Source organism: Hyla sarda, chromosome 3 (assembly GCF_029499605.1).
Source record: "Hyla sarda isolate aHylSar1 chromosome 3, aHylSar1.hap1, whole genome shotgun sequence".
In the NCBI taxonomy this organism is placed as follows: Eukaryota; Metazoa; Chordata; class Amphibia; order Anura; family Hylidae; genus Hyla; species Hyla sarda.
The window spans coordinates 284,108,862-284,135,971 of NC_079191.1; the positions used below are offsets into that span (position 1 = coordinate 284,108,862).

A 27,110-nucleotide genomic window follows, 5' to 3' on the forward strand; every position below is an offset into this window, starting at 1 on the left:
GGAAGTCACATCAGACAAAACTTGAGCTTTTTGGCAAGTCACATCAGCTCTATGCAAAAATGAGGCATACAAAGAACAGAACACTGTTCTTACTGTGAAGCATGGTGGAGGCATGGAAGAGGTAAATATTCAGTACAGCTCACCTCTACCAATTTCTGTGCGCGGGTCCACACTCGGCAAAGTGTTGATATTCAATGCAGAAGAACAAACGATGATCCGGCACCAGATATAAGTTTTGCAGCTTTATTTTCTCCGTATCAAAAATGAACAAACATCACACAGTAAAACCGACTCCCTCCATAGTCATACGCGTTTCAAGCGCATGCACGCTCTTCCTCAGTGACGTCACTGTTCTTCTGCATGGAGGCATGGAAGACTCATCAAAACTGAGACGGCTGGAGCAGTTATACGGAGTGGACAACTGCAGAAGTCTCATTGAGAGTTGCAGAAATCGTTTTTCTGATTTTCATCAGTAAATTATTTATTATTACTTTTCTCAGATTCAAGTTATTTCAGGGAGCACTGTGGGTTTTTCTGTCTTTAACAGAAGGGTACCAACAATTTTGTCCATGTCTGTATGTATCAATATAAAAAAGAAACCTAATTGACACTGAAACATGAGCAACATGTTTTTGCAACATGGCTTTACATGTGCTGCGCTGAACTTTTTGTTTGACAGCTAAGGCTAAGTTCATGTTTATGTTGTGCTCTGTCCCATTAAGGATCCGTTTAGCTGTTGTGTTGGGTTTTTTTTGTGCCGAATGGCCTTAAAACGGGTCTGAACACGACTGACTCCACTGGGTCCTGATGGATTCCATTGAGATGAATGCACAATTTTTTTTTCCTCCACTAAAATCAACAGAATTGCTGAAGGAGCTCCACATAGCTGAGCCCGATGGCAATGTGAAAGGGGCATTAACTAAAGAACTTCTGACAAGGGTTCTGGTAATCTGTCTGCAGCCGCTTACAGTTTTTTTTTTTCTGTCCCTTGAATGTGCTGCTGTTCTGTTAGGTATATTATTTACTATGTATCACTAAGGTTTTAGCTGAGGTACTAGGTGTACGAAGCTCACTGATAAGAATTGTAAAGGTAACACAATGGGAAAAAAACCTTTGAAAGTGAATATTTCAAATTAATTAACCTTTCATTAGCATTTCATTATTGCTGTCTCATTTATTAAATTATCTCTTTTTTAAAGATCCGCTTTCAGCCAAATGACCACAAGACAATAAAAGAAACTGCAGATGAACTTAAAATCTTTGAAGGCATAAAACATCCTAACCTTGTTCGCTACTTTGGTGTGGAACTTCACAGAGTAAGCATACTATGTAAAATAATTCCATGCTGTTTGGAGTAGGTAAATGTCTATATGCTTTCTAACGTGAACGTAAGGAAAGCCCTATTCCATGTGTGCTGGATGTTACCGCTTCGGGAATTGGGTGCTGTTGTGATTTTGATATATTAGTTAGTTCTCCTGTAAAAAGCATTCATGCTATGTTCAACATAATGAGTCATAAATTGTGCTAATAATCCAGAATTAGATCTAAATTACTACACTTGACCAATTAAAGGGGTATTCCGGGCAAAAGTCAGCTTATCCCCCCCTATCCAAAGGATGCGTCTCAAATTTTGTAAACCTCCGGGACTGGAGATGTGACATCACGTCACTCCCCCCTCGTGACATCACGCCCTCTCCATTCATGTCTATGGGAGGGGGGGTGTGATGGCCGTCACAAGGGGGCATGGCATGACGTCACGTCTCCAGTCCCGGAAACCCGGATGTTTCTAAAACTGGTGACGCAGCCTCGCATAGAATGCGGGTGCTGCAGGGAGATCGCGGGGGGGGGGGGGGGGGCCTTTGGATAGGGGATAAGATGCTTTTGCCCAGTATACCCCTTTTAATTTCTACTTTTTGGATTTCCATCAACCATATCAATGTTTACCTTTTATGTGTTTACATTCAACAATCTGGTTTTACCATCAATGCAGGAAGAGATGTACATTTTCATGGAATATTGTGATGAAGGTACTTTGGAGGAAGTCTCCAGGCTTGGTCTTCAGGAGCATGTCATACGGCTTTACACCAAGCAGATCACAATTGCAATAAATGTTCTTCATGAACATGGCATTGTTCATCGGGATATTAAAGGTAATGGTAACACATAATATGTAGAATATACATTTTAAAATGCCTATCCATACAACTAAGCAGCATAATTGTTTGTTGTGAATATGTGTGTGTGTGTGTGTGTGTATGTATGTATGTATGTATGTATATATAATATATATATATATATATATATATATATATATATATATATATATATAATTATATAAAATCTCCAAACAAAAAAGTCAATGAGGGCTAAAAATAGACTTAAGGCACCTATGTTATGCAACATCTAGATTTACTAGTTACTAGACGTGTATTTAAAATATGCAAAATAAATAGAAGGCATTTTGGGAAGGATTATTCCAGTTTTAATGGAACTGTTCAGGACAAAGGGGTTATCCAGGTTTAAGAAAACATGCCTGCTTTCTATCGAAAAAGGCATCACACCTGTCCATCACACCCATCCCCTTAAAGTCTATGGGAGAGTGCGTGACAGCTGCGACGCCCCCTCGTATTGAGGGAGCGGGCCGTGATGTCATGATGCTCCGGCCCCTGTATTGCCCTTCATTACGCACAGAACGAGTTTGCTCTATGCAGTAATGACGGGGTGCTGCAGCCGAGATCGCAGGGGCCCCCAGCGGCGGGACCCCCGCAATCAGACATCTTATCCCCTATCCTTTGGATAGGGGAGAAGATGTCTAGGGGCGGAGTACCCCTTTTAAGGCCAAAATAGGCTTGGTCCTTAAGGGGTTAAAACATATGTTTCCTGTGCTGCTAACATCGTTGTGCCAGAGGGTTTCTCTGATAGTACACCTTAAAACGTTTTGTATTAATACAGTACATGTCCCAAAGTACCCAAAATTGGGGATAGAACAAGTATTACAATAGTGATGCATACATATTGCATGGCTCTCATAGCTAACTACAGTGATATCTTTGTGCTCTAACTTTTACAGGAGCTAATATCTTTCTAACATCTTCTGGCCTGATAAAATTGGGAGACTTTGGATGCTCAGTGAAGCTAAAGAATAATGCTCACACCATGCCTGGGGAAGTGAACAGCACACTGGGAACAGCAGGTATAAAAGCTAATCTAATTTGTACTCTTTCTTAAAGCTTTTACCTCTAGTATTTTGGATGGTTTGTCTTATTATCTCCTATATGTAGCTGATGATTTGGTTTTGCTCTTTTTTTCTTCTTCTTAAACCTCTTCAGGACGTAGGGCGTATGGGTACGCCTGTGGGAATTCCGGTCGCCCCCGCTAGCCGGTCGGGGACTGGACAGGGATGACTGCTGATATCTATCAGCAGACATCCTGTGCATATGACCAGGGGGGTCCTGAGACCCCCCCCCAATGTCGGCAATTTTCGGAGATTCCGGGTCATATGGGTCTCCGGTGACCCGGAAATTAAGGGGGATAGGAGTTAGGTGGCATGGGTGCCACTCCTCCTATCGCTGCTATTGGTCGGTCAGAAGACTGATCAATAGCAGATCGGGGGGGAGGAGGGGTTAAAGTTCGGTTCCCCCGTTCTGCCCCCGATGCTAATCCGGGCAGAACGGGGGAACTGTACTCGTGACTGGCGGCGGTGGTGGAGTTCCCTTACCTGTGATTGGCGGCAGACGATGGCGTGCGGCTCCCTGGTGAAGACTACGAAAGGCGGTGAGTAGTTGCCTAGCAGCATCTGAAGGGCCACAGTTTGGAGACCACTATACAGTTGTCTCTAAACTGTAGCCCTCCAGATGTTGCAAAACTACAACTCCCAGCTTGCCCACACAGCCATTTGGGCAAGCTGGGATTTGTAGTTTTGCAAGATTTAGAGGGGTACAGTTTGGAGATCACTGTGCAGTGGTCTCTAAACTGTGGCCCTTCAGATCTTGCAAAACTACAACTCCCAGCATGCCCAAACAGCTGTCTCGGCATGCTCGGAGTTATAGTTACGTACCTCCAGCTGTTGCATAACTACATCTCCCAGCATGCACTTCGGCGTTCAGTACCTGCTGGGAGTTGTAGTTTTGGGAGTTGCGAACTCCTAGCGGGAAACTCACCGTAAACCTGCGCCTGTGTGCACCTGACTGTCCAGGCATGCTGGGAGTTTAGCAACTGCTGGAGGCACCCTGTTTGGGAATCACTGGCATAGAATACCCCTATGTCCACCCCTATGCAATCCCTTTAGTGAAAAAAAAAAAACATTTTCATTTACACATCCGACTTTAACAAAAAGTCGTCAAACACCTGTGGGGTGTTAAGGCTCACTGTGCCCCTTGTTACGTTCCTTGAGGGGTGTAGTTTCCAAAATAGTATGCCGTGTTTTTTTTTTTTTTTTTTTTTTTGCTGTTCTGGCACCGTAGGGGCTTCCTAAATGTGACATGCCCCCAAAAACGATTTCAGCAAAGTGTGCTTTCCAAAAGCGACTCCCTCTCTTCTGAGCATTGTAGTGCGCCCGCAGTGCACTTGACGTCCACACATGGGGTGGGTATTAGAAGAGATGGGGGTTACAAATTTTGGGGACATTTTCTCCTATTACCCAGTTAATAAATTTGGGGACAAACCAGCATTTTAATGGGGGGAAAAAAAATGTAATTTACACACGCAACTTTAACGAAAAGTCGTCAAACACCTGTGGGGTGTTAAGGCTCACTGTACCCCTTGTTATGTTCCTTGAGGGGTTTAGCTTCCAAAATAATATGCCATGTGTTTTTTTTTTTTTTTTTTTTTTTTGTTGTTCTGGCACCATAGGGGCTTCCTAAATGTGACATGCCCCCAAAAACCATTTCAGAAAAACTCACTGTCCAAAATCCCATTGTCGGTCCTTCCCTTCTGAGCCCTCTAGTGCACCCACAGAGCACTTGACATACACATATGAGGTATTTCCTTACTCGAAAGAAATTGGGTTACAAATTTTAGGGTGATTTCTCTCCTTTTACCCCTTGTAAAAATTCATAAACTGAGTCTACAAGAACATGCAAGTGTAAAAAGTGAAGATTTTGAATTTTCTTCTTCACTTTGCTGCTATTCCTGTGAAACACCTTAAGGGTTAACACACTTACTGAATATCATTTTGAATACTTTGAGGGGTGCAGTTTTTATAATGGGGTAATTTATGGGGTATTTCTAATATGAAGGCCCCTCAAATCCACTGAAAATTTGGTGCAAAATTGGAAAATTGCTGCTGAACTTTAAAAGCCCTCTGATGTCTTCCAAAAGTAAAAACATGTCAACTTTATGATGCAAATATAAAGTAAACATATTGTATATGTTAAACAATATATAATTTATTTGGGATGTCCATTTTCCTTATAAGCAGAAAGTTTTAAAAGTAAAAAAATGCTACATTTTAAAATTTTTCATCAAATTTTGGAATTTTTCACCAATAAATGATGCAAGTATCGACGGAAATTTACCACTAACATAAAGTAGAATATGTCACGAAAAAACATCTTGGAATCAGAATGAAAAGTAAAAGCATCCCAGAGTTATTAATTAGAGATGAGCGAACTTACAGTAAATTCGATTTGTCACAAACTTCTCGGCTCGGCAGAGTCTCCTAGGACTGTATCCACCTTTTCCAGCCCATGGGAGCACCTGAAAGCTAAACTAATTTATGCAGGATAAGTCATCAACTGCCGAGCCGAGAAGTTCGTGATGAATCGAATTTACTGTAAGTTTGCTCATCTCTATTATTAATGCTTAAAATGACAATGGTCAGATTTGCAAAAATTAGCTGCGTCCTTAAGGGGTTAAACAAATTTTAGTTGGAGTTACAATTTTACATAGAAAACATGCACACCAGGACAATCCCCTGGTTTACTTACATATTCAGCATATAATGAACATACAATCTAAAGCAAGAGGAAGCCCCAGCCAGGGACCCGAGGTTCTCGAATGGCAAGAGACAACATATGCTAAGAAAACAAGAAACATCCCAAGAACCCCCCCACTCAAGTCTTCAGATATCCCTCAGGATCACTACCACTAGCTTGCACGCCATCACATAGAAGAACAAATCAGAGGCACAATCGGTAACTCCAACAATGATAGCACACCTGCGGAAAGATAAGTACAGCCTGATGTCGCAAACAATAAAGTCCAAGTCTGTCCTCTGCCCCTGTCACCCCCATCTAGGACACATTAGATTATGATACATACAGTCGGCCTAACAATCCCGCTAACGCTGTAGTCAGATACCATATTGTCACCTTAAAGGGCCCTATCACCCATGCAATCTCCTTATTTGAAAGAAACGACAAAATGAAAGTTCTCCACTTTTGGCTGACTTTTCGGTCAAGTGACTAATATCTGTCAGATCCATAAAGAGATATATTTTGACTTGTAAAAGGACTTGCTGCACCAAAGGCATAGAGGGTTGCTACCAATGTGCTAATGAACATAGTTTGGCCACTAGTATTACCAGGTGCATTAATAACGTCACTGCAGTGTCATCAGGAGCTATTTGCAATACTATCAGTAGTGGATCCACCCTCAGAGATATAGGCAGCTTCACTTCGAGGAAAGCAAAGAGGTCAGACCAGAACTGTTCCGTGAGTGGGCAGGTAACCAAGCCATGAAGCAAGTCTGAGAGATCCACAATTTGGACAATCCTCAATGTGTTTGGGATGTGCAGGCATGCGAGGGAAGGTGAAACTATAAGTAGTATGATGCAGAATCTTGAATTGGGTCTCCCACCATAATTCGCTACATACCGCTTTGCGTACTTTGGCCGATCCCTCCAGAATAGGAACCGTCCAACCTTATCCAGTTTGCCACCCAATACTTGAAAAGGGACACTTGTGCACCCACTCGTGCTGGGCAGTATGACCAAAAATGGATATCACAGTATTTGTCCAAACCCCGAGTGTGCTTTCACTCCTTCCTCAGTGGGCTATTATGTAGAGCCCTGCACTGGTTTTTCAATCCCACTCCCGGTGACTTTTTTTGACCAAGCACGCCAGATCCCACTAAAATGCTTGTCCTATCCCACCTGCTCCTGCTAAAATGTTTGTCCAATCCCATCCACTCCCGCTAACACAGGAATGTACTATGTGTACATAGGAATGCACAAGAGTGCAATTCTACGTACAAACTCCCCATGTATAGCGGTGTGTGTAGTACATTTCTATTCATTGGGGGGGGGGTTGCGGGGGGGGGGTGGTATGTGCAGAGCATTGTACTCTAGTGTATGTACAGATGTGAATAGCAGTGACTGTGCAGACTCTAAGGCCCTAAGTCACTGACCGATGCAATTCTCTTCACATACCTGCCCTACGGGGATGTATGAGGACTAATTCTTTTGCGCTGTGGTCTGTACTTTTTATTGGTACCATTTTTTTTTTAATGGGACTTTTAGATCGCTTTTTATTATTTTTTATGGCATATGAAGTGACCAAAAGAACGCAATTTTGGACTTTATTTGTTTATTTTTTATATGTAGACGATCGACCGTGCAATTTAAAGGAGATCTGTAGTGCTCTGAACTTATCCACTATCCAAAGGATATGGGATAGGTTATAGATCACGGGGGGGGGGGGGGGGGGGTCTGACCGCTGGGGCCCCCCGCGATCTTCTGTATGGGGCCGCGGCAATGTACAGGAGAGGGGGCATTCCGTCCCCGCATGACGCGGCAGCCGGCACACCCCTCCATGTATCTCTATGGGATTCATGGAGGGGCATGCCGGCTGCCGCGTCATGCGGGGACGGAACACCCCTTTCCTGTACATTGCCACGGCCCCGTACAGGATGGGGGATAAGTTATCGCAGGGGGGGGGGGGGGGGGGGGGGGGGGTGATCTATAACTTATCCCCTATCCTACAGATCTCCATTAATTAACATTATTTTTTAATAGTTCAGACAATAACGCATTGCATTTATTTTTTTTTGTTAAAAGATGGGAAGGGGGGATTCAAGATTTTATTAGGGAAGGGGTAAATGGGAAGGGGTAAAAATATTTATAACCCTTTTTTTTATTACACTTTTTTACTTTTTGTTATAGCTCCCATAGGGTATGTGCAGACTGAATAGCATTGCACCCTAGGGTCTGTACAAGACCCTACGGTGCAATGCTCTGCAGTCTGCACATACCCCCACCTGTATAGGAATGTACATACACTGCTATACACATGGGGGTATGTGCAGAGCATAGCACCCTTGTCTGAAGTACAGGCTAGGGTGCAATGCTCTGCACATACCCCCACCTGTATAGGAATTTACACACACACACTGCTATACACATGGGAGGGTATGTGCAGACTGCAGAGCATTGCACCTTAAGGTCTGTAAAAGACACTAGATTGCAATGCTCTGTCTGCAGTCTTCTCTGCACATACCCCCCATGTGTATAGCAGTGCAGAGCAGACTGCAGACACAGATGGGAGGATCGCCGACCGGCTTGGCCGCAGCATAGCGCACAGTGATTTTCATTTTTTACCTTGTGAAAAGGGGCCGGCTGCGGGCGGCGGTACTGGCGGCTGATGATTGCAGTTCAGTGCAGGCTGACCGGGGAAATGAATGGTGGTGTGAGGTGGAAATTTACCCAGCACTACGGCGACGGCGGGAGGACACAGTTAGGAGGAGCAGCAGCCCCACCCTGGTGAGTGATTGGTGAATGTACTGAGAGGCTGCCACTAAGTCTGCTACTGCTGCCGAGTCTGAGGCTGCTGCGGGATTTGCGGGACCCGCAAGCATAACGCCTGACCACCCGCCCGCAGCAGCCTCCTGACCGGTATTGCAGTATATGAAAAATTTGGATTGTGGAGGAAAAAAAAAAAAACTGTATTCGGTATGAACCGGTATACCACCCAGCACTAGCACCCACTGCACCCTGCCTATGAAAATTTCTATAAAGGTATGATTGGGAATAAGGCGAGTTGGTAGAGATAAAGGTGTCAAAGGAGGTTTGCGCATGTTCCTTCAAGAGGTCCCGAAGTCGGGCCTCAGGAAGGCAATGACCTGGTTGTATGGGAGGAAATGCTCCAGGCCCAGACCATATTGCAACGAAAGTTCTGTGAAGGTCAGGTACCTCGGTTCATCTGGACAAAGGAGATGCTGTACCCGGAAAATCCCTGCCGTTCGCCACTCTCTATACATTCTATTCTCTCTCCCTAAGGGGAATTCGGGTAACGACCATAAAGGCAAATGCTTGCTAACCGAAAAACGTAATTGCATTACCGCTTGCCCGGCCTTCCACGCTGCCGTATCCCGCACTATGTAGGAGCCCTGTAAAGGATCTGGAATAGCTCCAAACTTAGTATGGAGAAGGACAGATGGGGACCATGGGGAACATGTATCATTTATGTATGGTAGAAGCAGTTTACCCCTTTTGCCGAATTCTAAATTCTATGCTTTCAAATTCAAAATTTATCAATCAAGTGCAATGAGTTTCATAAATTGCGGGCAAATATAGTAATCTCCTCAATCAACTCTTTGAAAAATAGAATAGATGATTTAGAGCATCTTGCTACGTCAAGTCCAAGATGGCTTATATTTGCGTTCAAAAAAGGTACTTGTGGAAATTTTTTGGGTGTAAAGGAAAAGTACGCAGTTAATAAATCCATGCGTACTATAGAGGTCACTCCAAGGTACCCCGTATCGCGACATCAGAAGGAAATGCTCAATCAGTATGTACGCAAAAAAAAAAAACGTGTACCAGTTCCGACTCCAAGGCCGTATTAGAGTAAGCTTCGCTACCCCTAACCCAATCAATGCAGTGAAAGATAGGCTAGATTATAATGTTTGACATCAGGGAAATTAAGCCCACCTTTGTCCCTGGGAAGCATGAGTTTACGTAGCACAATACGGGGACATTTGTTAGCCCAAATTAACTTAGTAAAAGCTGTAGTAAGCGGAGCCTAATCTCCCCTCCTCAAAAGGACTGGGATCGTTTGGAGAGGATATAACAATTTAGAAAAGCTCAGCATCTTTAGATGAGATGACATCGAGCCAATAGGGGAAGTGGAAGAGTAGTCCCACCACCTCAGCTCCGCCACAACACTCTGGATAAGAGGGGGGGAATTGAGGGAATACAATGAACCCGCAGTTCTACCCACTAAGATACCCAAGTACTTCAGGGAGGTTCTAGATCATGTGATGGGTAAAGGCAAATCAGCTGCTACCACCCCCCCGGCATGAAGAGAAAGGTCTAGGAGGACGCTTTTGCCAAGGCTCACCCTGTAACCTGAATCTATACCAAAATCCCCCTACAGATTGAACACCATTTCTAAATCTCGAGCAGGCTTAGCGAAGAAAAGATCAATATCAAACAAAACATGGGAAACCACCCTCCTCCCTACTGAAGTAGTAGACAGCACTCTTGACAGGGGCTCAATGGCTAAATTAAACAATAGGGGTAACAGGGGACAACCTTGTCAAGTAGCTTTCTGAGTGGAGACTGGAGATGACAGGAACCCCATTGTGGATATACAGGGACCTGAGATAGGGAGTGTAGAAATGGTCCAGAGAACCCATAGGCTGTTAAATTTTTTTCTCAATGGTCTTTATTATAATATTTGTTTAGTTTACTTTCTAGAGACCCTAAATTTTTCTGTATGAGTTCTTTCTCCCTTTTCTCGTACAGACAAACTTCCTTGTATCTGATCTCCTTTCTTTCTCCAGGCTTTAATACCATAAATACACTGCTCAAAAAAATAAAAGGGAACACTAAGATAACTCATCTTAGATCTGAATGAATGAACTAATCGTATTAAATACTTTCATCTTTACATAGTTGAATGTGCTGACAACAAAATCACACAAAAATTATCAATGGAAATCAAATTCATCAACCCATGGAGGTCTGGATATGGAGTCACACTCAAAATCTAATCTACAGGCTGATCCAACTTTGATGTTATGTCCTTAAAACAAGTCTAAATGAGGCTCAGTAGTGTGTGTGGCCTCCATGTGCCCATATGACCTCCTCCTTACAACACCTAGGGCATGCTCCTGATGAGGACTCCTGGGCAGTCTATGGTGCAACGTGGCATTGGTGGATGGAGCGAGACATGATGTCCCAGATGTTCTCAATCGGATTCAGGTCTGGGGAAGGGGTGGTCCAGTCCATAGCATAAATGCCTTCCTCTTGCAGGAACTGCTGACACACGAGGTCTAGCATTGTCTGGCATTAGGAGGAACCCAGGGCCAACTGCACCAGCATATGGCCTCAAAAGGGTCTGAGGATCTCATCTCGGTACCTAATGACAGTCAGGCTACCTCTGGCAAGCACATGGAGCCACCCCACACCATTACTGAGCCATCGCCAAAACAGTCATGCTGGAGGATGTTGCAGACAGCAGAAAGTCCTCCATGGCATCTCCAGACTCTGTCATGCCTGTCACATGTGCTCAGTGTGAACCTGCTTTCATCTGTGAAGAGCACAGTGGCAAATTTGCCAATCTTTGTGTTCTCTGACCAAATGTCCTGCATGGTGGTGTTGGGCTGTAAGCAAAACCCCCACCTGTGGATGTCGGGCCCTTATACCACCCTCATGGAGTCGATTTCTGACTGTTTGAACACATGCACATTTGTGGCCTGCTGGAGGTCATTTTGCAAGGCTCTGGCAGTGCTCCTCCTTGCACAAAGGCAGTGGTAGCGGTCCTGTTGCTTGGTTGTTGCCCTCCTACAGCCTCCTCCATGTCTCCTGATGTACTGGCCTGTCTCCTTGTAGGGCCTCCATGCTCTGGACACTACGCTGACAGACACAGCAAACCTTCTTGCCACAGCTTGCATTGATGTGCCATCCTGGATGAGCTGCACTACCTGAGCCACATATGTGGGTTGTAGACTCCGTCTCATGCTACCACTAGAGTGAAAGCACCTCCATCATTCAAAAGTGACCAAAACATCAGCTAGGAAGCATAGGAACTGAGAAGTGGTCTGTGGTCACCACCTGCAGAACCGCTCCTTTATTGCGGGGGGGGGGGGGGGGGGGGTCTTGCTAATTGCCTACAATTTTCACCTGTTGTCTGTTCCATTTGCACAACAGCATGTGAAATTGATTGTCAATCAGTGTTGCTTCCTGAGTGGACAGTGTGATTTTACAGAAGTGTGATTGACTAGGAGTTACATTGTGTTTTTTAAGTGTTCCCTTTATTTTTTTTGAGCAGTGTAAAATTACACATCCAAAATACCATATCATATAAACATAATTTATTAGTTTTAGTCAAGATGAAAAAAATCAACATAAAATTAGACAAATTATGAGTGTAATAGCAGGTATATAACAGAAATAAATGTGGAATGGGTTATGCAGTGAATGTTCTGTAAGTATACTTGCAGATACTGTAAGTAGTCTTTGCTAGAATGGTCTCCAACTATAGGAATGAAAAATACACCCTCAAAATAACCCCCAAAGATGAAGGTACGAATACACAAAGTGTAAAAAAAAAAAAAAAAAAAAAAAAAAAAAAGTAAGACGAACAGGACCCGTATAATCAACAAGAAGTAATGAACACAATACAGACCACTCCACAAAACTCTGACACCTGTTTCACTGACTGTTTTATTTAAGGTAGATGACATCTCCTATTACCCTCATGATTTGTCTGTTTTTATGTATATGTTTTTATCTTGACAAACTAATACAGTGGTCCCTCAACATACGATGGTAATTCATTCCAAACGACCCATCGTTTGTCGAATCCATCGCATGTTGCGGGATCCGTGCAATGTAAAGTATAGGAAGCTGTACTCACCTGTCCCCGCCGCTCCGGACCAGGTCCTCACCGCTCCCGATGCTGCCCCAGGGGCTCCTGATGCTGTCCCAGGGGCTCCTGATGCTGTCCCGCTGCTCCGCTGTCTTCTTCGCGATCCTCCGGCTTCTTCCGCATCTTCTGCAGGGTCCGGGCCTCGCTTTCTGGTGACATTATTACGCTGCTGCGCTGGCACGGCGTGCGTAGTGACGTAATAACTACGCCGGAAAGCGAGGCCCGGACCCCGGAGAACATGCAGAAGATGCCGGAGGATCGCGAAGTGGAACCGGAGCAGCGGGAATAGGTAAGCGAACCTGCCCGGGATGCTTAAACTGCTATCCGACAGGAGCTTAAGCATTTTGCGCTGTCGGATAGCAGTTAATGCGATGGCCCCGACATATAAAAGCATCGTATGTCAATGCTGACATCGACATGCGATGGCCTCTGAGAGGCCATCGCATGTCGATTTTATCATATGTCAAGGCCATCGCATGTCGGGGGGTTACTGTATGTACATTTTATACAGTATTTTGGATGTGTGATTCTTTTTTGGTATTATATTCAACCTTTGATTACACATTGAGGTTATACCTGTTAGATTTTTAATGGGCTATGTAAGACTGTGTAAGCTGTCCTCCTAGGTTCCACCCCAACTCCCCCCAAACACCCCCCACAACTTCCTCACAATCCCCCCGCCACCGTCCACTCTGTGAGCTGGTGTTTAACCTCCTTGCTGTTGCTATCTCCAACACTGGTAGAAGAAAGTCTGCAGAAGATTTAATCTTATCATTATTTGAGGAGAAGCTAATTTTTTTATGAAGACTAGAATATATCTTGTTTGCTTTCAGGAAACATCTACAATGAAAACCTTTTTTTTTCTTTTTTTTTGGGGCAAAAATCGGTTCTTGGTCTTTAAAGGGGTATTCCAGGATTTTTTATTTTATTTTACTATGCCACAGAGGGCGTAAAGTTAGTGTAGTTCAAAATCTAGGGTCTGTACGTGTTTAATGGCTGATCTCGCAATTGTTATGTGATCTTTACCCTGATGTTTATTTTTAACAGCATACAAAATGAGTGTCGTCTAAGGTTTTTCTAGGTTGCAGTGCAGCCTGAGACATTACATCACTAGTCACATGTTCAAAGGGTGCCTGTCTGCTTCAAGAGGAGGAGAGAGGAGATAATTGTCCACAGGGCTGTATGGAATTGTCCTAGATGTGCTTCAATGGGTGGGGTGGCTGATGTGTGGGAGAGAGAAAAGAGAACTCACATTACAAACAAGGGATCATGGGGCCTGTAGTTGGAGGGAGGGAACTTTAACAGTAAATGGCCATTTCACAAAAAGAAATCAGCAGCTTATGGTGGACTCACAACCCAGCCATTTAGCACCAAGTGAAGCTTGGATCCTTCCTAAGCATGTCCATTACTGTCTGGCAAGTAAGTACTAAAATCACCTTATGGTGGATAAGCCCTTTAACTATCCTTTTTTTTTAAAGGAAAATGATCACCCGTTCACCCGCACTATAACCCGATACACCGGGTTATAGTGCGGGTGAACCAGAGACCGATGAGGACTGCTATACCTACCTGCAGCCCAGAACCCCGATCCTCCTAAGATCCCCCTCTTTCAGCGCTGACTTGTGCTCTGGAGGAGGGCCCTCCGGTGACGTGACCATGAATATTTAAATCCAGCCGTCGGGCCCGCCTCTAAAGTGCAAGTCAGTGCTGAAAGAGGGGGATCTTCGGAGAATCTGGGTTCCGGACTGCAGGTAGGTGTATCGGGTTATAGTGCGGGTGAACGGGTGACCATTTTTCCTTTTTAAAGCGGCTCTGTCAAGAGGTTTTTATGAAACATAAGGGAAGTCACTTCAGCCCTTCAGCATTTTTTGTATTTAGACAGAGCCAATAAACTATGTTTCTTCAATGATTAATTAAACAAATTTCTTAAAACAGCTTACATGGCACCAGAAGTTATCACAAGAGCTAAAGGAGAAGGGCATGGACGTGCAGCTGACATCTGGAGTCTGGGCTGTGTCCTAATTGAAATGGTCACTGGAAAGGTAAGAGACGTTCAGCTCAAACTGAACACCCAGCCTGCAGAATGTAATATAAACTCAAAAACACAAAGTGGGAGATTTATCAAAACCTGTGTAGAAAAAGAGTGGCACAGTTGCCCATAGCAACCAATTAGATTGCTTCTTTCATGTTTCAGAGGCAGTTTTAAAAATGAAACACTCTGGTTGCTATGGGCAACTGTACAATTTTTACTCTACACAGGTTTTGTACAAAATACTTTACTGTTCTGTATGATTTTTTTTACAGCCTAGTAATCCATATATTAGAATTAGCATTATATGTAGTGTTTGGGATTTGTTGCAAGTGCCAGCTTAGGAGATTGTAACTCCAATAAAAAAAAACTAAACTATTAATTGCTGGTTTCCTAAAGTAACCATTTTAAAGCCTCAAAGCTGGGGTGCATGTTTGCTGCAGCAGCAGACTCTCTACTTAACCAGTACATTATTTGCAGTATGCGTTTATTTCATCCATATTTATAACTAAAATCAAATTGTCAGATATTTTTATGTGATTTTATCATTAGCCCTGCAAGAAACATGCTAACAAAATTCTAATGTATTACAGACCAGCAAACATTTGAACGGGTGTTGACTGCAAGAATTTATAATAAGCTGTTAGAGCATTCATATGCAGATCCCTATCTTCACTTTGCTAAAAGATCTCTGGCAGAGAATAATGTAAAACCGCTATGGGGTGCTTTTACGCAGGATGGGTCACTGCAAAAAACCTGTCCTGCAAGAACCTGTGTTTATACAAGATAAAAAGACAGTCTTGTGTATTACTCTCAATAATCATAACAGAGAGCGAGGGTTACAGTTTAACAACTTACCTTTGATTGTGTAAATATACGCTTAACACCCCTAATATGGGGTATGTAGATATACATCTAAAGGCTGCAACATGTTGGAAGCATTCAGATGATTGCTGAGAATCAGAAGTGTACGTGTAGAAAAGAAACACTCATGGGGGCACTACAATCCCGAGTATAACATTTCCATACTTGGGCTTGAAGCACCGCCAAGGGTGTTTTTTTTTCTACTTCTGTCCTGCAAGAAAGCACTTATATACTATGATGTTTTATCTTATATGTGTTTTTCTTTTAATTGAAGAGGTGAACTGTAGTTAGAATATACTTGTAATTTTCATGTTTTTTGTTTTTCTATGGAACAGAGGCCATGGCATGAATATGAACACAATTTCCAAATTATGTACAAAGTAGGCATGGGACACAAACCTCCTATTCCAGATCGTTTGAGTCCAGAAGGTAAAGATTTCCTATCTCACTGTATGGAAAGTGATCCAAAGAAGCGATGGACGGCTAGCCAGCTACTGGACCATCCCTTTGTCAAGGTTTGTGGCCAGTTATGGTACTATCATTAAGGCACTAAGGAACCATGTGTTTTTTTTTTCTTTTACACTTTATTAGTTATTCCTGGCCAAAAAGCACTCCAGTATTTTTTACATTTTTTTTATGGAGATAAAATGCCAACACACCAGCAACATTCTAGCAGTGTAGTTTGTTCCATACCTGCTCAGTTGCAGCCATATATTTTAAACCCTTTTACTATGGGAACATGTGTTTTGTGATCCCAGTCTAGCCACCAGAATGGAGCTTGTTTTTTCTGTAAATCTTAAGTCCATCTCCCCATTTGCAAAACATCGGTTACAGGATTACATCTGCATTTATTACATCCCTCCAAGATCATTCTCTCTCTAATAAGTTACTCCTTGTTACTTTTTATGTACCCCTATTCATAGCATACTGCTAAAAATATAGAGGAACATTTATGAAAGCAAGTACACCAGTTCTCTGACTTAAAGGGGTACTCTTAACATTATTATTTTTTTTATCAACTAATGCCAGAAAGTTACAGATTTGTAAATTACTTCTATTTAAAAATCTGAATCTTTCCAGTACTTATCAGCTGCTGTATACTACAGAGGAAGTTCTTTTCTTTTTGAATTTCCTTTCTGTCTGACCACAGTGCTTTCTGCTGACACCTCTGTCCATGTCAGGAACTGTCCATAGCAGGATAGGTTTGCTATGGGGATTTGCTCCTACTCTGGACAGTTCCTGACATGGACAGAGGTGTCAGCAGAGAGCACTGTGGTCAGACAGAAAAGAACTTCAAAAAGAAATGAACTTCCTGTGGAGCATACAACAGCTGATTAGTACTGGAAGGATTAAGATTTTGAAATAGATGTAATTTTCAAATCTGTTTAACTTTGACACCAGTTGATTAAAGATAAAATGTTTTCCACGGGAATACCCCTTTTTAAGGGGTTAAAGAGGTTGGCCTTTATCTATATGTTTTTTTTATTCTAGAATTCATTGCCCCGATTGTATGCATCAACCATTATAGACCACATTCTCTGCAGTCCTATTCTCTTTAGTGATGCAGATCTGTCCCACGCCTCTGTATGCAGCCCAATGGCTCATTGCCTGTACATGGCTGCCTGTTAGGGAACACGTGTCAATACAATTTTCTCCAAGAGTTGGGCTCAATGAGTGTTGTGTTACCATGTGAAAATGAACCACAAATGCACAAGTGGACAAATGTACAAATATGCATGTGTCCACTCAAACGGTCAGAAACAACTTCATGAGGGCCCGATGTCCACAGGTGGGGGTTGTGCTTACGGCATTTGTCTGGCATTTGCCAGAGGACACCAAGATTGGCAAATTCGCCTTTGGTGCCCTGTGCTCTTCACAGATGAAAGCAGTCTGGAGATGCCGTGGAGAACGTTTTGCTGCCTGCAACATCCTCTAGCATGACCGGTTTGGTGGTGGGTCAGTAATAATGTTTGGTGGCATTTCTTTAGGGGGTGCACAGCCCTCCATGTGCTTGCCAGAGGTAGCCTGACTGCCATTAGGTACCGAGAGGAGATCCTCAGACCCCTTGTGAGACCATATGCTGGAGCGGTTGGCCCTGGGTTCCTCCTAATGCAAGACAATGCTAGACCTCATGTGGCTGGAGTGTGTCAGCAGTTCCTGCAAGAGGAAGGCATTGATGCTATGGACTGGCCGGCCGTTCCCCAGACCTGAATCAGATTGAGCACATCTGGAACATCATGTCTCTCTCCATCCACCAACGTCACATTGCACCACAGACTGTCCAGGAGTTGGCGGATGCTTTAATAGTCAAACCATGAAGCTTTTATTGAAGCACAGGGACACAATAAATAAGTACAGCTTCCAAAATGTGAACAAATTATCCTAGGACTGAATAAACAGTAAACAGAATACAGTGGTACACTTGTAAAATGATGTAGTATGCAAATCTCCAAAAAAGCTATGTAAAGCACCATTAAAAATAAAGACATAAAAGCAACAAGACATGTAAATATATAATACATACTGGCTGACCCCAACATAAAATAAAGAAAAACTACCTCTTAGTAAAGGGACATGTAATGAGTCATATCTGGGCAATAAGAGGATGACAACCATGATTCCCACACAACATTAAATCTCTCCACCGCATCCTCCCTGATAAGTGCCAACTTTTCATAAAGCATAATAAGATTAATTCTTGAGAGAACACCTCTAAAGCGTAAAACTGTTTGCTTCCATAGCGAAGCGACATGAGTCCTGGGTGCCAGAAGTATATATTGAGAAAGGCGAAATACTTTATATCGCATCCTAGTGGGTTTACAGCCGAGAAGACAGTAGGCAGGCGTCCTTGGGACACGGTTTGGTAAAATGGAGTCAAAGTCTAATACCCGAGTCCAAAACGAACAACAACCAGACATGACCACCACACGTGGTAGATTGTTCCTTGCATACCACAATCACGGGAACATAGTGGAGAAACTGCAGGATAAATGGCGTGTAATCTAACAGGGACTAAATAAGTACTATGAAGTACTTTAAGAGCTGTTTCCATTAAGGACACCTGCCAACTGCCATGGCCCAGTACTGCACAGCTGTCTCGCCACTGAGAAAGCGACATGGTGGTGTGTAAGTTGCCTTCCCAATCAAATTTAAATTTAAATTTCATATCTGAAGGTGGTGCATTAAGATGAGAGTATAATATAGACAATAGGCCCAGGAGATGGGGAGTGTAGAGAGAGTGAGCTTCAAAGAAGGTGGGTTTAAGTTTTTGTGAACGGACAACTTGGGAATGGAGAAAGTGAAAAACCTGACATGCCCTAAACCTCTCATTGCAAGGGACATAACAAGACAATCTAAAGGATTCAAATGTGGGGAGACGTCACCCAATCAAGAAGTCAAAGGGGGAGATTTATCAAAGGATTTAGACTGTTTTTTCCTGTCAAATTTGTTGCACAGAAAGTCGCAGTCTAAATATGTGCGACTTTTCTGCGATTTTTGCTTTAGAGGATTTTTAGAACATGATGCATTCTAGTCTTTTTTAGACTGAAATGCTTTGGTGCTGAATTTATCAAAAGCGACTTTTCATTGACAAGTCCCATCGGCTGAAAGTACGCCGAAATGTCAGACCATGCTGAAGCAGGTTTAAATACAGCCTAAAGCATAGAACACAAAGTCTGTGCGCAGAATTATCAAGAGCCGTGCGCCTTTTGATAAATTAGGCGCACAATAGACCAGCCTAACCCTCTGTAGTTTGGTCTACATTGATGCGGGACATAGACAGCTTTGATAAATCTCCCCCATAGAGTCTAGTGAATTTGGCACTGCTCCACTAAGAAAAGCTCAATGGAGCCATGCCAGGAGAGAAAAGAGGGTTAGATAGATTAGGCATTAGAGGGGAAACGGGGGACTGAAGAGAGAACTTAAAGCAAACCTGACGCCAGAGAGATAAAGAATAAAGGGCCGAGGAGGGTAACAGCATGGAAACTGGACAGGAGGACCACATAAAGGCCACATAGGAATACGGGGAAAGCATGGACTTCTCTAAAAAAAAAAAAAACATTTAGGAGCTCCCGAGGGAATGTTTATAAGAGCTAATTGAGCTACACAAGCTGCATAATAGTATTCAAAAAAATTGGAAACTGATAAACCCCCTAATTTCCTAAAAGGATGCGTTCACACTGCGGAATCTCCGGCGCTAGGGCCGGGGCACTGAGCCGTCACCATTGACAGCTATGCAGTGCTCACGGAATCCGCGCAAAGAATGAACATGTTCTTTCTTTACATGGAACAATTTCAGCAGCGGAAATTCCACAGTGTGAACGGTTCTTGTGGAGACCCATTCACACTAATGTTAAGTTCACACCGCGGAATTCCGCGGGAATGCTGTAGTGTGAAAGTACCCTAAAAGTACATCACAGATTTAGCTATGCAAGTATTTTTTTTTTTTTTTTTTATAAGCCCATATATAAGCTAAGACTTCTTGTTGTAGTAAGAGAAGATCTGATTTAACTATGGGGATGGGAAGGGAGCAAAATAGGTATAGTAGACCGGGCAAATAACTATTTTGATAACGTTGACCCTACCAAAACAGGATAAGTAAGGAAAATTCAATTTCACTAAGTCTGCTCGTATAGAGCTAAAGAGGGGAATATAGTTACATTTGTATAGGGAATGTAGAGATGGAATAAGTTTTATACCATTATATGGAAGACCAGAGGAGGAATCACGGAAACCAAAATTAAGGGAGATAAGGCGTTGCAGTGGTACCGATACATTACAGTAGAGGATTTCAGATTTATTAACATTAACTGTTAAGCCAGAGCAAGCTGAAAAATCGGTAAGGATCTCAAAAAAGATTCGGCAAGGACACAAGAGACTCGGTCAACGTCAGGAGAAGGTCATCTGCAAATAGATTGACCTTATACTCAGAGGAAGCTACCAGTACCTTATACTCAGAGGAAGCTACCAGTACACTCCTAATATTCGGATGATCTTGTATCAGAGCAGCCAGGGGCTCAATCACCAATGCAAACAGTGCTGATGAGAGCGGACACCCTTGACGGGTGCCCCGCCGAATCCTTAAGGGCCGAAGGGAGGTAGAGAGCAATTTTAAGAAGGCTGTTGGAGAAGAGTAAATATGTTGTAGAAACTGGACAAAAGATCCTGAAAACCCAAATTTTGTAAGCACCGCAAACAGATATTGCCAAGATACACAGTCAAATACTTTTTCTATATCTAGCGACACTACAGATAGCGGAATAGCATTAGGATTCGACCAATGGATTGGATTAAGGACTTTCCTGATATCAGGAGCCTGGCAACCTGGCACAAAGCCTACCTGGTCCAAATTTATCAATGTTGGCAAGTATCTGTTTAAACGAGTGGCCAAAATAGAGGTCGACAGTTTGGAGTCTATATTTAAGAGAGAAATGGGACGGTTGTATGAAGGGGATCTTTATTAGTTTGGGGTAGAATAATTATCAGGGCATCTAAAAATTCAGGAGGAAGAGGGGTAGGAGGTGTAAGGGAATTGAAAAAGGTAACAAGATGGGGGATGAGTAAGTGGGCAAATTTCTTGTAGTAGGCAGCAGTGAGTCCATCCAGGCCAGGGGATTTGCCCAATTTAAGTCTAGAAAGAGCCACAGTTACTACCTCGGGTGAGATGTGGGCATTTAATACCTCTCCAGCATCAGGAGTTAGATGAGGGAGGGAGACAGATGATAGAAAGCAGGTATAAGTAGTTGAAAGGAGGAAGGACGAGAGGGTTCAGTGTACAAGTTAGTGTAGTAGGAGTGGAAAGCAGAATATATCCGGTCAGGATGAGATGAACGAACACCAGGGCGCAAATAGAGACTATATGTACCCTATTGATAGATGTCGGCTTTTTTAACATTAATACTAAGAGACGATCGGGCTTATTAGCGAACTTATAATAGGTGGCTTTGGTCCACTGCAGGGCTTTCTCAACTACAGTAGAATGAAACGTGTCCAATTGACCTTGGTTTCCTGAAGTAACCTATAAAGATAAGGAGAAGGGTCTTGTTGGTGCCGCTGCTGGGGAGCCCCGGGATCCCCGCTGCGGCACTGCGCTATCATTACAGCACAGAGCGAGTTCGCTCTGTGCGTAATGACGGGCGATAAAGGGGACGGAGCCGCGTGACATCATGGCTTTGCCCCTCATGACATCACAGCCCGTCCCCTTAATGCAAGTCTATGGCAGGGGGCGTGATGACCGCCGCGCCCCCTCCCATAGACTTGTATTGAAAGGGGTGGGCCGTGACATCATGAGGGGCGGAGCCGTGATGTAACGTTGCTCCGGCCCCTGTATTGCGCGTCATTACGTGCAGAGCGAACTCGCTCTGTGCTGTAATAAGAGCGCAGTGCCACAGCGGGGATCCCGGGGATCCCCAGCAGCGACACTGCGGCGATCTGACATCTTATCCCCTATCCTTTGGATAGGGTATAAGATGTCTAGGGGCGGAGTACCCCTTTAAGTGGACATAGTCCCTAAAAGCTTTCCCCTGTTTATGCAGAGAATTAAAGCCCCTCACATTATGAGAGATCACCTTACTCATCAGGATAATACATAGTTAATCCAAGGGGGGTCACACAATAAAACTAGCGGGATAATAGCTAAGGGGTCAGCCAGGATTGATAAAGTAAAGAGCCAGGAGCATAATAAATGTACCAGTACAAAAAGCCAAACAAAATAAACTGTACAAAAACATAACAAAACACAATAACCAACAAATCAGGAAAGACAGACCACATAATAACGTGGACCATCCTACTTCCAGAAACCATCCTTACCCAGAAAAAAGGGTTGAGAGGCACATTGGTCTGAGCCGGGATCCGCCCAGCAGACTAGAAGGTAAGGGGGGGGGGGGGTGGAGGGGGAAGGCAGATTCAGGAGAATCCAGGCAGGATAAGAAAATGGAGGAGGAAGGGATGACGTTGAAAGGAAGGAGGAATAAAAAGGGGGGGGGGGACTGTAAAGTAAGAGGCTACAAGGGCAATCGTAAAATGAGACAGCAGGAAGAGAAAGCCACAATGTAGATAATGAGGTTGAGGAAAAAGCTAATCTAAAAGGAAAAATAAGGATTAACAGGACAGAAAATGGCAGGGTAATAATTCAACATTAGTGCACATCTGAAAAAGGTACTGTCCAGGAGGCAGAATCGATGTCTGAGAATAATGAGGGGAGAATAATTCACATAGGAACAGGATAGCGTCCAAGTCAATGCAAGTAACAACTGGAGGTGACCTTATTGTAGAAAAGAAAGTCCTCTCATATGAACAAAAAGTACTCAAGGGGAGATCAGCGTCCATCCGTGAAGGGCGATTAATGCGGCAATCTCTAGCCACTGCTGGTCGGGCACCCTACTCTATGAGGTTATGGTGGCGGATCCACTAGAGCTATACATTCTTTATTTAAAGCATCCCAGGCCATGCAGTTGGAAGGTGAGGCAGAAAAGAAACCCCCACCTGTACTTGACTCTTTCCCTTTGAAGTGCTATGGTGATGGGGCGAAATTCCCTGCAGCGGGCTAACGTAGTGGGTGCCAAGTAAGAATACAAATGCATGGAGGGTGCCATGCCTGGGAGTACCGGGGTGTTTCTTGCCGCTTGTAGCAGACATCCCTTACCTCCAGGTAATGTAATTTAAGGAAAACATATCTGCGTAGCTCTGGGATTTTCGGCCTGGCAAGGGCCCCGTGAATCCTATCAAATCGGAGCATCTCCGGCTCCAGCTGAGGTGCCATGTCATAAAATAAAGCAGAGGCAGTTTTACTGAGGTCCATGATCTCTTCCGGGAGCCCCCGGGGGACGCAAATTCGCTCACTGGGATCTGTTCTTGAGAGCCTCCAATTTCAGCTCCAGGGCTTGAAGTTGATCCGTGTGGTCATCGAGATCATGGCGATCTGCTTCCACAGCGTCCGAAAGCTCATTCAGGTTAGCTTCCGAATCCGCCACATGTTGGCCTAGGTCTTGGCTAGGGAGGTCTGAAACAGCTCCTTAATGTTGCGGCGTCTTCCTTGTCGGAGTGCTGCGCTGGTGAGCAGGTGCGGGAGGCGGCCATCTTAGTGTTAGGCCCTGATCTGAAGATGTCTGGAATAGACTGGGATAAACTCTGAGAAAGCTTCTGGTTCTTCTTTATAGAGGAGCGGGACATGTTCCCTTCCACATAGATATAATTTTCTGCCAGGAAGGAGCCGAAATCAGCACTTAGAAGGGCATTAGATTGTTGTAGGGAGGTCATACAGGCACGTGGAGGCCACACACACTACTGAGCCTCATTTTGACTTGTTTTAAAGGGGTACTCCGGCGCTAAGACATCTTATCCCCTATCCAAAGCATAGGGGATAAGATGCCTGATCGCGGGGGTCCCGTCGCTGGGGATTCCCGTGATCATGCAGGCAGCACCCGATTAGAATCAGTCCCTTGAGCGTGTTCGCTCTGGGTCTGGTTACTAGCGAAAACGGGGACGGAGCGTTGTGATGTCGCGGCTCCGCCCCCTCAATGCAAGCCTATGGGAGGGGGCGTGCCAGCTGACACCCCCCCTCCCATAGGCTTGCATTGAGGGGGCGGAGCCGTGACGTCACAATGCTCCGTCCCCGTGATCGCTAGTAATCAGACCCGGAGCAAACATGCTCCAGGGACTGATTCTAATGGGGTGCTGCCTGCAAGATCACGGGGGGTCCCCAGCGGCGGGACCCCCGCAATCAGGCATCTTATCCCCTATCCTTTGGTGGCTTATTTTTTGCACCACCAATTCTACTTTGTAATGACGTCAGTCATTTTACCCAAAAATCTACGGCAAAACGGAAGAAAAAATCAATGTGAGACAAAATTGAAATAAACACGCCATTTTTGTGACTTTTGGCGGCTTCCGTTTCTGCACAGTACATTTTTCGGTAAAAATGACACCTTCTTTTTATTCTGTAGGTCCATACTGTTAAAATGATACCCTACTTATATAGGTTTGATTTTGTCGTACTTCTGGAAAAAATCATAACTACATGCACGAAAATGTATACGTGTAAAATTGTCATCTTCTGACCCCTATAACTTTTTTTATTTTTCTGCGTATGGGGCGGTATGAGGGTTCATTTTTTGCGCCGTGATCTGAAGTTTTTAGCGGTAGAATTTTTGCATTGATAGGACTTATTGATCGCATTTTATTCATTTTTTCATGATATAAAAAGTGACTAAAAATGTACTATATTGGACTTGGGAATTTTTTTACGCGCACGCCTTTGACAGTGCGGTTTAATTAATGATATATTTTTATAATTCGGACATTTCCGCACGCGGCGATACCACATATGTTTATTTTTATTTACACTTTTTTTTTTTTATGGGAAACTTTTAATAGGGGAGGGGTTAAATGATATTCATTCACTTTTTTTTCCACTTTTTTTTTGCAGTGTTATAGCTCCCATAGGGACCTATAACACTGCACACACTGATCTTTTACATTGATCACTGGTTTCTCATAAGAAACCAGTGATCGATGATTCTGCCGCTTGACTGCTCATGCCTGGATCTCAGGCACTGAGCAGTCATTCGGCGATCGGACAGCGAGGAGGCAGGTAGGGACCCTCCAGCTGTCCTGTAAGCTGTTCGGGATGCCGCGGTGTAATTTCATCGCGGCTATCCCGAACAGCCCACTGAGCTAACCGGCATGGTTTCACTTTCATTTTAGATGCGGCGTTCAACTTTGAACGCCGCGTCTAAAGGGTTAATAGCGGGCGGCAGCGCGATCAATGCCGCGCGCTATTAGCCACGGGTCCCGGCCGTTGTTAGAGGCTGGGCCCGACCCGCTATGTTATAGACCGGGAGCGGACTCAGGTCATACAGGTACGCCCTGGGTCCTTGACAGGTTAAAGGACATTACATCAAAGTTGGATCAGCCTGTAGTGTGGTTTTCCACTTTGATTTTGAGTTTGACTCCTAGAGATGAGCGAACTTACAGTAAATTCGATTTGTCACGAACTTCTCGGCTCGGCAGTTGATGACTTATCCTGCGTAAATTAGTTCAGCCTTCATGTGCTCCGGTGGGCTGGAAAAGGTATCCACCTTTTCCAGCCCACCGGAGCATCTGAAAGCTGAACTAATTTATGCAGGAAAAGTCATCAACTTCCGAGCCGAGAAGTTCGTGACGAATCGAATTTACTGTAAGTTCGCTCATCTCTAGTGACTCCATATCCAGACCTCCATGAGTTGCTAAATTTGATTTCCATTGATAATTTTTGTGTGATTTTGTTGTCAGCACATTCAACTATGTAAAGACGAAAGTATTTCATGTGATTAGTCCTTTCATTCAGATCTAGGATATGTTATCTTATGTTCCCTTTATTTATTTTTTTAGCCATGTATAAAAGGTTCAAGCACAGGCATCATTGCTAACTGTAGGTTCACACGTAGATTTGCTGTAGAAATACATTTTTCATAAAAACAATCCAATTCAAGTGTATGAAATAGTAGCCAGTGCATTATAGCTTAATAATAAATAAGATTTAAGACCTGTAACTTTGTGTCAACAAGTGTTTTTTTGTTTAGTTGTAACGTCTGTCTTATTTGTCCCTTTGCTGGCAGGTTTGCACAGATGAAGAATGAAGCTGTCAAGAAGTTATGGCCTAATATATTTCAGCAAGTCATCTCTTAATCACTACTGTATGTAATATTTACATAAAGACTAAGCTGGGGCCCACAGTGAAACCTCATGTAATACCGTGACTTGAGACTGCACAGGTGACGGCTGTCACTTCTCCCGCTGCTGCTCTTGTACAGGTTTTATGGCACATTTTCTTTGTGACAATGTCCAGCATGTGTTTATTGTTTTTATAAAAGCTGCATGTTTCGGTGAAGTGCCATTACTACTGTACATGGACCATTGTGTTTTAATTTGTTCTCCAGCTTATTTCTCATATGAATGAGAACTGTAATAAACATTGTACTGTTTTCAATGTTTCAAGCTCTGGCGCAAGTATTACCATGCATTCTGGACCCTGTAAATGTTTTATTCCCCTGTTTGTCGAGTGCACTGTGAACCTATCATTTTATGGCCAGCTTCAGGTTTGTTATGCAAGAAAAAAAGTTAAGTTGGAAGAACATTTTCTTAATAAATGGTTTATTTTAGGACATCTAATAGTATTTTTTTCCCCATTTATCTGAAGTTAATTTACAGGGGGGCATAAAGGGAATGAGGAAACTTGGTATCTATTATAGAAACTAGTTTGTGCACCAGTGCATTTTCTGAAACCTGTGTAAGCATATTTCTATTACCAGCCAATGAGCATGAGACATACCATGTCTAGTGAACAACTGTTATTAATATAAACCATTACTCAAGGTACACACATCCTTTAGCTAGAGATTTAAAGGGATACTTCAGGTAAGAAAAAA

At 43.6% G+C, this 27,110-nt stretch overlaps 1 protein-coding gene across 6 annotated transcripts in view; it reads left to right on the forward strand.

The window, feature by feature from the left end:
* Positions 1-26,842, forward strand: part of MAP3K4 (mitogen-activated protein kinase kinase kinase 4) — a 162,712-nt gene extending 135,870 nt beyond the window's left edge. For all 6 annotated transcript variants that reach the window (XM_056566781.1, XM_056566782.1, XM_056566783.1 and 3 more), the window contains 6 exons: positions 1,200-1,316; positions 1,991-2,150; positions 3,071-3,193; positions 14,745-14,851; positions 16,038-16,217; positions 26,301-26,842. In XM_056566781.1, the coding sequence (XP_056422756.1) occupies positions 1,200-1,316; positions 1,991-2,150; positions 3,071-3,193; positions 14,745-14,851; positions 16,038-16,217; positions 26,301-26,321 (708 nt within the window). In that variant the 3' untranslated portion in view covers positions 26,322-26,842. The remainder of the gene's footprint in view (positions 1-1,199; positions 1,317-1,990; positions 2,151-3,070; positions 3,194-14,744; positions 14,852-16,037; positions 16,218-26,300) is intronic.
* Positions 26,843-27,110: the final 268 nt, after the last annotated feature.